General features: G+C 37.1%; 1 protein-coding gene and 1 pseudogene across 1 annotated transcript in view; both read left to right on the forward strand.

The window, feature by feature from the left end:
* Adam10 (ADAM metallopeptidase domain 10) overlaps positions 1-12335 on the forward strand; it is a 104274-nt gene that overhangs the window by 30199 nt on the left and 61740 nt on the right. Inside the window, exon 3 of the mRNA XM_038321762.1 lies at positions 10655-10773. Coding sequence (XP_038177690.1) covers positions 10655-10773 — 119 coding nt within the window. The remainder of the gene's footprint in view (positions 1-10654; positions 10774-12335) is intronic.
* Positions 3974-7935, forward strand: LOC119808838 (annotated as a pseudogene).

A 12335-nucleotide genomic window follows, 5' to 3' on the forward strand; every position in this document is an offset into this window, starting at 1 on the left:
TCAATGTATCATAACACCACCAAGAGAATATGTATCTATGTCCAGATTATTATTTTGAGGATTAAAAAGTAACTTGCATTTAATTTTTAGATGATTAATAAATGATCTTGTATATTTGTATTTGTTAGTGAGTGCACTATAATGAAAACTTTGGGTTATTGTTAACTGTAGTCACAGCTGTAAAATGTCCCAGTCATATGCATTGTGGCTAGATTACTTCCCTATTTTTTCAACCTTTAAAAAATATCAATAAGAGCTTATCTTATTCATAAAGTAGGGCCTAGCTCCTCAGAACCAAGTTTGTCTACTTAAGTTAATCATGGAACATGCTGAATATAGCATAGTTAGCTCAGACACATAAAGAATATGGTTGCACAACATTATGATTAGACAATTATGACTTAAATTTTTGGAAGTATTCCAGCCCCTGTGTGTTTAAGTATTAAAGTTCTTTTTGTATTTCTTTTATAACTAAGTATATGAACAAACTTTCAATTTTGCTTAATATTAAGGTTTTGTTTTGTTTTTTTTTTTCAGGCCAGGCATAGGCATGGTTGTGCACTCCTTTAATTCCAGAGCTCAGGAGGCAGAGGTAGGTGGGTCTCTGTGAGTTCAAGGCCAGTCTGGTCTACATGATGAGTTCCAGGACAGCCAGGGCTATGTAGAGAGACCTGTCTCAAAAAAACCAAACTGGAATAAAACACTATGTGTGTGTTTTTTTCCCCACATTTTTCTTTAAGTCACGGTCTCATATATACTAGGCTAGTCTTGTTTGAACTTGCTATGTAGCCAAAGATGACCTCAAACATTTGATCCGCCTGCCTCCATCTCCCCATTGTTGAGATTACAGGAGTACACCACCATACCTGGTTTATGTAGTGTTGGGGCTTGAACCCAGGGCTTTGTGCATGCTAGGCAAATACTCTACCAACTAAGGTATATACCCAACCCACATCTTTATTTTTTGTTTGTTTGTTTTTTTGAGACAGAGTCTCACTCTGCATCTCAGGGTGGCCTAGAACTGATGATATAGACCATTCTGGCTTTGAACTTGTGGCAGTTCTCCTTCCTTAGCCTCCAGAGTTCAAGAATTACAGGTGTTAACTACCTTGCCAGGCTTCCAAGACCAAAGTTAAGAATTCTACAAAAAGCTATTGCTTTTGAAATAAAGTTGAAAGTTTCTGGAAAGTGTTATTTGTGCCAGTACTGAAGTTGTTTAAGAAAGTTATTTTAGAAGAATATGTCAATAGATTCTAAGATAAAATTCATCAAAGGTAATTTAAGTATAATTTAAAGGTAACAGATATAAATTTTTCTGGATTTCTGAAATGGCTTCATTTGGGTAAGTGGGATTGGTTACTTAGTGCTGTATTTATGTTAGCTGTCCCTTTCTTCTTATTCGATTACCTGTTTTATTGTGTCCACATATGTCTATTTTCCCTTGTGAACTTGAGATGCAGAGCCTCAGTGTAACTTTGGTTTTTACATAGATAATGCTCATAGCGAGGAAAAGAATGGGGGAGGGGGTAAGAAGAAGACAGAAGGAATGCAGAAATATTAAGAATATGCAGAAAAGGCAGATATATCATAAGACATAGGGTTTTTATAGTAATTTCAGATAATTTGTGTTTCTCAATCCTTGTCTTCGTGTAATAGTGTATAATGTACCAGGAACTGTTTTCCTGTATTCCTTTTAAATACTAGCGAGTTACATGTTGCATCCTGCTATAACTATTATACCTCCTGCTTTAACTATCATGTATCCATGGCTTGACTACCATGCATTTAGGCTTTTATAATACTAATGTGCTATAATCGCCTTGGGAGTTTAGTTGATGTGGTCTTTGTAAAATGCAAGTTTAACCTTGTTTTAAGTTTTGATTCTGCAGTTCTGCGTTCTGTGATGTAATATCTCTGTAGGTTAGGTCGGACATATCTTGGACTTTGTTTTACCATATCTTCCTCCAACAAAGCCACACTGCCAGTAATGCCACTTCCTATGAGCCTATGGGCCATTTTCATTCAAACTACCACATGAAGGTTCGAGGACAACTCTTATGGAGTTGGTTCTTTCCTTCCACCTTTATTATGTGGGTTTTGGAGATCAAGTTGAAGGTTTTAGTAAGTCTTATGTTTTAAGAGCCCTTACCTGTTGAATCATCTTACTAGCCTTAAAAAAACCAAAACAAAACAAAAAAAACCAAGGTCAATAGCATGGATTCTTGTAGCAAGGTCTGTAGATTACCTTGAATTAATGGCAGTCTTCCTGCCTCTGCCTCCTGATGCTGTTTTGTTTAAGTTTCACATATATAGCTCACATGAGCCTGGAACTCACTTTGTAGCATAAGCTTGTCTGGAACTTGAACAAGTACAGTCTTCTTACCGCAGTCTTGTAAGACCTATGCTTCTTTTGTATGTGTACACATGTGTAGGTGTCCATCCATATGAATGAGCATGGATGTGAGAAGACAGTCTTGGATGTTGTTCCTCAGGTTTCACTTACCTCTTTTTGAGGCATGCCACTCAACTGGTCTAGAACTTGCCAAGTAGGCTAAGCTGGTTGACCAAGGAGCCCAAGGGATCCTCCTGTCTCTGCTTCCCAGTGCTGGGATCACAAGCATGTAACATCAGGCCCAGCCTTTTCTCTTTACATGGATTCTTGTGATTGAACTCAAGAGTTTAGTTGTACAAAGTCTAATGAACCAATGTGAGAGGAACTATCTTTATTAATTCTGTGGTGATTGCAGAAGCCCAGTTACTTTCCTTATAGTCTGAAGCACATACATTTTGCTTGTCCCTACTAAAGAACAAACACCTACCTATTTGACTACCAACTGTTTTTTGTTTGTTTTTATAGTTTCACAAATAGCTTAATCTCACCTGTAATTCGGAGTGACTCTTTCATTTTCTTTTTCTTGAGGCCTTATTGGTCATTTTGCCCAGACTGATATTGGATGGCATTCTGAGGCGTAGAGTATACAACCTGTTTTACTCCTTTTAGATTCCTGCTATTGACTCATTCTTTTCAAATTTCCCACCATTGATTATGCTTTTTTAGTCAGTCCTTTGATTTTGGCTTTTACCAAAAGGCCTACATTTTGCCAGTTAGGGCTTACCCATACATCCAAAGCAGGGGAACTTGATATGGTGAGAAGGTCAATGGCTAAAGATGACTGGTTCGGATTAAGACTCTGGTTTTATTTGTATGCTATTCATGTTTTTCTTCTCTTTGCTTTGTGGAATTATTAAACTTAGATTTTTCTGCTTAATTTGTGGTAATTTTTGTCTTTGTTTTTAGTCTGTAGAGCTCTAGAATTCCTGTGGATGATGCCTGGGGTGCACAGAACTGATTCTATCTTCCTCTTCTGCAAAACTGTTCTGCTTATTATTTATGTGTGTGTGTGTTATACATATTGAGCTTCTAAAAGGTGATTTGAAGGAGGACTTTTTTGTTTAAAAAATTATGCTATTGGGCTAGTGAGATTGCTCAGAAAATATATTGCTACCAAGCCTGGTGGCCCGAGTTCAGTGCCTGGAATTGAAACAAGGAGAGAACAGACTCTTAAAAGTGTCTTCTTCTGACACTCACATGTGTACTATGGCACTTTTGATGGAGAATGCTGTAACTTTAGATATTTTGGAAAGTTGATAGCTTTTTGGAAGGAGTGCTAAGCCTTGAACTCAAGACCTCACGTCCTAAGCTAGCATACATCCTACCACACTGTATTCCCAGCCCAGCAACACTATTTCGTCTTTAAATTCTGAACCTGATGCCTCCATTTATTTAAGTCTTAGTTTTTTTTCAGCAGTTTTTTTTTTTTTCTAAATAGCTTTCAATGTAGAGACATGGTACATCTTTTGTTAAATTTATTCCTAAGTACTTTAAAAAATACTATTGTATAGAGAGTGGAATGTCCATCTTTGGGTCATAGTATTTGGCTGTTGACCAGCTGAGAACGAATTAGAATTAAAAATGCATGATGTTGAGAAAGGCAAGAAGGCTTGTTCATAAGCGTGCCCAGTGCCACACTGTGGAAAAGGGAGGCAAGCATAAGACTGGACCAAACCTCCATGGTCTGTTTGGGAGGAAGACAGGTCATATGGCTGGATTCTCTTACACAGTGCCAACAAGAGCAGAGACATTACCTGGGGGGGAGAATATCTTGAAGGAGTGTTTGGAGAACCTCTGAAAACAAAAGAGATCTTCACTGTGATTAAGAAGGGAGAAAGGGCAGACTTAATAGCTTACGTTAAAAAGCCTACTAATAAGCAATACTACTGCCTTATTTATTATGAAACAAATGTGTACTATAATTTAATGTATACACCAAAATTCAGATTACAAATGGCTAATAATGTTTTTTGTTATACAGTCCTGATTTAAGTAAAATTGACTTGTATGTAGTAAAGTGGATATGATCTTTTAAAAAATAACAATTCTAGTTGCATAAATACTATCACTACTCTTCCTTTTTCAAGATAAGGTTGAAATTAATTGATAATGTTCTACTTTCCACAAAGATGGATATGTCACCTCAAACCTGTTAAATGGTTTTATACTTAGATTTATATAACTGGGCATATGAATATGTTTAAACACTGGGAAAATTCTATCACCGTCTCAGAAACAAAACTCTCTTGTGTTTCAGTGTTTGTGTTCACTGGTCTGTTACAGGCAGTATTTAAATGTCAGGAAGCAACTATCTGTTCTTGACAATGCTAATGGTTTTAATTAGAATTCCCTATGTCAAGGATGCTGCCTTTTACCACTGGAAAGGCATGTACTGTGGTTTATGTATGATACAAATAAAGAGTATTTGACATTAAAAAAAATACTATTGTAGTTGATCATGGTGTGAACTCCCTAGCATTTGGTAGGCAGAGACAGGTATAGCTCTTGATCTTAAGGTTAGTAGGGCTATATAGTGAGACCCTGTCTAATAAAACAAGACCCCCATTGAAACTCTCTCTCTCTCTCTCTCTCTCTCTCTCTCTCTCTCTCTCTCTCTCTCTCTCTCTCTCTCTCTCTCTCTCTCTGTCTCTGTCTCCTCTCTCTCTCTCTCTCTCTCTCTCTTTCTCTCTCTCTCTCTGATTGTTCCTTAAATTTCATCTTTCATGTGTTTGCTGCTATGTATAAAAAAAGGCTGGTGGAGTTTATTTGGTGGAGTTTATTTTGGTCTTGGTATGCTACTCCTGTGTCCTGTGACTCTGTTAAGTTTACTACTTCTGTTAATGTCCAGTAGATTCCTTAGTATTGCTACATAGGTGAATTTTTTATGTCATCTACAAATAAAGGCATGCTTATTTCTTTGTTTATACACTGAATTTATTGTACTAACTGGGGCCTCTGTTTAGTAGAAAAGAATTGGCAAGTGCAATTTTATTCCTACCTTAGAGGTGGAATGATTGGTTTTTAACACTACAATATATTGGAGATATTTTGTTAGGTTAAGGAAGTTCTGACTCTTCCTTGTTTGCTAAAAATTTTATGTTGTGTAGGTGCTAAAAGTTTCATTTGCTTTTTCCTGTAATGAAATGATTGTGTGTTTTTCTCTTCTTTGAATACAGTGAATTACATTGATTTTAAAATGCAGACCTACCTTATCCATGAATAAACTAAATTGATCATGAAATATTATTATCATTATTATTTTAAATATTTGTTGTTGTGGTGGTTTTTGGAGACGGGGTTTCTCTGTGTAACAGTCCTGGCTGTCCTGGAACTTGCTTTGTTGTCCAAACTGAGTATGAACTCACAGAGATTGCCTGCTCTGCCTCCTGAGGGCTGGAATTAAAGGCGTGGAATTAAAGGCATGGGCCATCACTGTCTATTGAAATATTATTTTTATTAAGGTACTTTTCTGGTTACTATGATCAAATATCTGATAAGAAACAGCTTAAGGGAGAAGACTTTCTCTGGGCTATGGTTTGAGGGCACAGTCCATCATGACGGGGAAGACAGGGCAGCAGGAGTAGCTCATGACAAGTAATAACAGGAGCATCAGGCTGCTTGCTTGCCAGAACCTGGACTGGACTACAAACCTTAAGACCTCAATGACTAAGCCCAATGACCCAGAGATTCCATAACCTCCCAAAACAGTAGCACTTTCAGAGAAACTGGGGGTGGGAGGCACATTTCTCATTCAAACTACCTGATCTTTTTTTTTTTAAATTGTCCTTTCTCTTGTAGTATGTTTTCTTCTAATTATGCTAATATGGTCCCTCTAATTCAGTGGTTCTCAATCTGTGGCTCTTGGCCCTTTCAGGGGCGAGGGTGAATAACCCTTTCACGGGGGTCACAAATCAGTTATCCTGTGTATCAGATATTTACTTTACAATTCATAACAGTAGCATAATTACAGTTATGAAATAACAATGAAATAATTTTATGGTTGGGTGTTACCACTACACAAGGAACTGTATTGAAGGGCCACAATGTTAGGAAGGTTGAAAACCATTGCTTTAGTTCTTGAACATGGTTATAAAACACGCAGGAAAATTCTCATCTTTCAGTTTCATTTCTTTTCCCGCCCTCTTTTTCTTTCTGTCTTTGTTTTTTTTTTTTTCTCTTTCTTCCTCTCTCAACTCTTCCCTCTGCCCCTTTTTTGTCCTCTTATATATATAGTTCCTGATTTTACAGTTTGGAGGCGGGCACAGATGTGATGGCATTTCTCTATATAGCTCAGACCTGAATGTTACACAGCTACCATATCTGGTGCCTTGTGTTATTTCTCCTTCTCATTCACTACCCGTACCCCACCCCCAGTTCCTCCCTTCCTCCTCCTCCTCTTCTTTTTTCCTTCCCTCCCTTCTTCCTTCCTTCCCTCCCTCCCCTCCCTCTCTCCCTCCTTCCTTTCTTCTTTCCTTCCCTACTTCCTGTTTTTCAAGACAGGATTTTTCTGTGTAGCTTTGGAACCTGTCTTGGAACTTGCTCTATAGACCAGGTTGCCTTCAACTCATAGAGTTCTGCCTGTCTCTGCCTTCCAAGTGCTGGGATTAAAGGCGTTTATCATCACTGTCCAACTCCTCTTCTTATTCCTATTCTTCTTAACATTATTTTGTGTTTTGGGATATTTTGTTTGTATGCCACATTCATGTGGTACCCTCAGAGGCCAGAAGAGGAGGACCCCTTGGTACTGGAGCTATAGATGGTTGTGAGCTGCCATGTGGGTGCTAGGGATTGAACCTAGGTCTTCTGGAAGGGCAACCAGTGTTCTTAACTATTAAGCCATTACTTTTCATTGCTTTTATATCCTTAAGGACATTTGACATACATTTTGACACTATGTCTCTCACATAAAAAATTTCTCTGCAAGGGCTGGAGAGATGGCTCAGTGGTTAAGAGCACTGGCTGCTCTTCCAGAGGTCCTGAGTTCAATTCCCAGCAACTACATGGTGGCTGACAACCATCTGTAATGAGATCTGGTGCCTTCTTCTGGCATGTGGGTATACATGGAGGAAGAATGTTGTATACATAATAAATAAATAAAAAAAATAAAAAAATTCTCTGCATAAATTTAAGGGGTTACACATGTATGTATTTATTAATATTCTTTATTTTTTAAAAATATAATATTGACTGGGAAGATGGTTTAGGGTAAGAGCATTTGTTCTTGCAAATCTAGGTTTGGTTCCCAGCCCCAACATGGTGGTTCAGACCATCTGTGATTCTAATTCTAGGGGATCCAGAGCCTTTTCTTGACTTCTGCATGTACCAGGCACACACATGGTGCACAGGCGTACATGCAGGCAAAACATTCATATACATAAAACAATAAAATAAAAATCTAAAAACCTGTAATACACTTAATTATATTTTGCTATGATAAGACACTATAACTAAGGCAAACTCACTGTTTCAGAGGCAGGGAGTATGGCAGCAGGCAAGCATGTGCAGGTGCAATAGCTGAGGGCTCACATCCTTTCCACAAGTAGGAGACTCAGAGAGCTAACTGGGAATGGTAGGCACTTCTGAAACCTCAAAGATTGTGCCTAGTGACACACTTAATTCAATAAGGCCACACCTCCTAATCCTTCACAAACAGTTTCATCAACTGGGCACCATGTATTCAAATATGTAAGCCTATTGGGCTAGTCTCATTTAAGCTACCATATTTCTTTTTCCTATTTTTTATTTCCCTTTAAAAACTTAATATTTTTGGTTTCATTAAATGTGAATTATTTGATTTTTTTCCCCAGATTTTTTGTTTTTTTCTTTTTGATAACCATTGTTTCTTTAACTTGATTGGTTGTTTCCAATCAGTTGTAGAGGGAATACTCTTTTGGGGGTATTTTCTTTTAATTTTTAATTTTAATTTTTAGTTTTTTAAGTCAGGGTCTTTTTACATTGCTCTGGATGTCCTGGAACTCACTGTGTGGACCAGGCTTGCTTCGAACTCAGAGATACTGACTCTGCCTCCTAAGTGCTGAGATTAATGCCCTACCACACCCAGCTTCTTGGGGTATTTTCTTGTATTAATGAACAGTCTTCTTATTCTTTAGACACCAAATGAGTATTCAACAGTTTAGTTAATTAATTCAGGTTTGATAGTAACTGTGTGGAGCTAGTGTAGACCTATTTAAATTTTCTATTCCACTTTCCCCCTTGTCTTTCCATAACACTATATTCTGTTTCCTCTTTTTTGAGATTCTCTTTCCCATTAGTCCCTTACTGGGTACCTAACCTCTGGGCATTTTCAGATTGTAGCACAAATATTGAAAGCTTCAAAGTTAATATTTACATGTAAGAGAAAGTACACAATATTTGTCATTTTGGGTCTGGGTTACCTCACTTAGGATGATTTTTTTTCTAGCTCTATCCATTTACCTGCAGTTTTCACATAAATTTTTCTTAATGACTGAATAATATTCCATTGTTTAAGTGTACTACATTTTCATTATTCATTCATCAGTTGATGGACATCTAAGCTATTTCAACTTTCTGGCTATTATGAATAGAGCAGTAATGAACATGGATGAAGAAGTATCTCTATAGTGGGATGTAGAGTCCTTTGTGTATATGCTCAATAGTGGTATAGCTGGATTCTGAGGTAGATTGATTCCCAGCTTCCTGAAGAACTGCAACACTGATTTCCATAGTGGCTGTACCAGTTTGTACTTGCACTAGCAGTGAGTATTTTTTCCCATATCCATACACATTCTTACCTATTTTCATTAGTGCAGATAACAAACCCAGATAGCCCTTAAGCATGATAAGCAAGCCATGTATTTTTTAGCCACACCCTGAGCACTACAGTTTACTTACTAATAACAGTTTATTTTAAAGGATACAACTTGGGAACAGCTAAATGGAAGAGATGCAAAGGACAGATGGGAGCATCTAGCTTCCATGTCCTTTATGTATTAACTTTGCACCACTGCCATGTGCTAACCACCTGTGGATGCTCATCAGATTTCATTGTCTGTGATAATGAAATGACTGAACATGGGACCCCTAAGACAGCCTCAAATTGGACTGATCATCAGAAAGACTAAGTGACTGAGGGCTAAAATTTCAGTCCCAGAGATCAGGGATTACAGAATGGTTATTGAATTCTATACAAACATTAAACAGTCCCTGATCAATCCATCCTGAGGCTGTATGGGGGTCCCATGTTCAGTCACCTCTTTATAGACTTTGGTGTGATTGGAAATGGACTCTTTATTGGGAAAGAAGACACTCCTATTCTTCTGGAGATCCCAGAGTTTTAAGGGCTTTGCCACAGGAAATGGAGACAAAGGCCAGTTTGTTGTAGTCTATTGTACTAGAGGTCATTTCATTATATACAAGAATGCATATGAATTCTAGAAGAGGAATTCCTATACTTGAAGTCACTGCCACTGATTCTTTTGATCAGTTTTCTTTTTTTTTTTTTTTTTTTTTTTTTTTTTTTTTTTTTTGGTTTTTCGAGACAGGGTTTCTCTGTGGCTTTTGGAGCCTGTCCTGGAACTAGCTCTTGTAGACCAGGCTGGTCTCGAACTCACAGAGATCCGCCTGCCTCTGCCTCCCGAGTGCTGGGATTAAAGGCGTGCGCCACCACCGCCCGGCTTGATCAGTTTTCTTAAGCAGATATTATACAGCTTTTTTTATGTCCCAGAGGAGTATAATGACTATGGTGCAAATTTGTAATGTGTTTTAAAAGAAAGGTTTCCTTCCTTTTCTACTATTCAAAACATTCTTGAGAAGATAAGCTGTAGCAGTCCACTTTGTTATATTTGTCACAAAGATCAGGGGTAGGAATCCTGCTGTGTGCAGACTTATGTAGCAATTATGGAAGAGTTTAGTAATGAGAGTTAAGTTGTTGCCATTTACTCACATTTCCTTTAGGCCAAGCTTTGTGCTACGTTACATTATAATCTCTAATCCTTAAAGCAATTTCACAAGATAGGCAGAATTTATAATTTAATTTAGTTATATTTTGAGACAAAGTATCATTTTATAGTCTCACCTGGCCTGGTGAGACTTCATATTTATAAATATAAATATAAATATATATATGTGTATATATATACACACACATATATATATATATATGTATTTTCCAAATAGACAAATTGTGTGACACAGTCCTTGTTTTGTGTACTTTCTTTTAATAGTAAAAGAAATCATTTAAAATTGGGTCCTTTTAATTTCTTTTCCTGTCTCATTTTGCAGACAATTCAACCTACGAATGAAGAGGGACACTTCCCTTTTTAGTGATGAATTTAAAGTAGAAACATCAAATAAAGTACTTGATTATGATACCTCTCATATTTACACTGGACATATTTATGGTAAGTTGGACCTTTATCGGACTTTCCTTTGATTTTTTTCTACAAAAGGCAGCATATATTATAAATATAGGCAGATATTTAAGAAAAGGTTGCATAAATCCTGAGGAGAGGGAAGAAAGTGGCAGAGAAAGAATGTCTTGTCATTTGATTGTCCAGAGTGTTGAGAATTCTAGAAGACTCTCAGATCCTTAAGAGTCAAGGCTGCCGATCTGGTTGCCAGGGATCTTTTCCTTAAAGATACAGAGACGACTGAGAAAGCAATCCACTGTCTCTCTGGTTCCTTTTCAACTTTGTACCTGGGGATGAATTCTGGACAGGAGTAATACACCTATGAGAAAGGGAAGAAGAGGTTGGCCTCTGATCCCAGGTGGCTGTCACTACAATACTAATCACAAGATAGTCTAGGGGACTGTCTCTTGAGAAGGCCAGTCTTTCCTTAAGTATTTCTGTCCCTAATGCCCCTTGCTTAGATAAACCCTGTTAAAACTTATCTTAATGTATTTCCAACTTTGGTAAAACAAAACCAAACAAAACTCAAGATGTCCCTGACTATTGTATTGGTATATATCCCTCCTGCACGTCTTCCATAGACTGAACCACCACATGCAGCAGAGACACAAACCCCAGCAGAGATGAGAACTCTACTTAGTCACCTGTCTCGCCTGCCTTTGAGCCCAGTATCCCCATGCCCAAGGCATGTAGGGAATTTTGTGGGTCTAAAAAATTTAATTAACTAAAATAGTTAATTAAATTTTAAAAATTAACTAGTTTAGTTAATTAAATTTTTTTGTTTTCAAAACAAAACCTGAGGAAATAGAGCAGATTATATAGGAAAATGGTCTTTGAAAATTAAGTCATTTATGAACCCACTTTACATGATGTTTAATAGTGAATTATATGTTGTGCCACTTCTGAAATCTATAACTCTTTAAGTCTTGGTGCTTCCAAGTGTTAAGAGTTTCCAATTGTTTTAGCCACTTGTTTGTTTGTTTTTGAGACAATATCTTGTTATATAGTCTAGGCTGGCCTGGAACTAGCAATCCTCATACCTCTGTTTCCTAAGGGATAGTATCGCAGGCATGAACCTCCACATTCAGAATTTTCAAAAAATTTTCAATAATTTTTATAACATTCTAATTTTTCAGGTAAGAAATTAGCAGTGATTTCCAGGTTTTATTTAAATATTTTTTTAAAAAGATGAAAAAAATTTGAAAAACCTAAAAGGAAACTGGTAGTAGAGATCATTTTAGCCTAAAACAATGTAATAAAATCACCTAAAAATAATTTCCCAGGCCCTTCCTTTCTAAAATCCATGTGTCTTTCTTGACACTTGTAACACATAGCTCTCACCAGTGTACAAAGTTGCTGGGAGGCACAGGCACATACTTAGCCCAACAGGAAGTTCATATCAGCAAAGTGGGACAAACAGACAAGGAAGTCATATGGCTAAAGTAATTTAGTCTTCTAGGCTATTATAACTTTCCATTAATAATTACTAAAGACAGTCTTCACTTATTGAGTTAGAGCAGTCAAAATTTTCTTCAGTAAAATGAGGGTTTTTT

Source organism: Arvicola amphibius, chromosome 3, assembly GCF_903992535.2.
Source record: "Arvicola amphibius chromosome 3, mArvAmp1.2, whole genome shotgun sequence".
Classification (NCBI taxonomy): Eukaryota; Metazoa; Chordata; class Mammalia; order Rodentia; family Cricetidae; genus Arvicola; species Arvicola amphibius.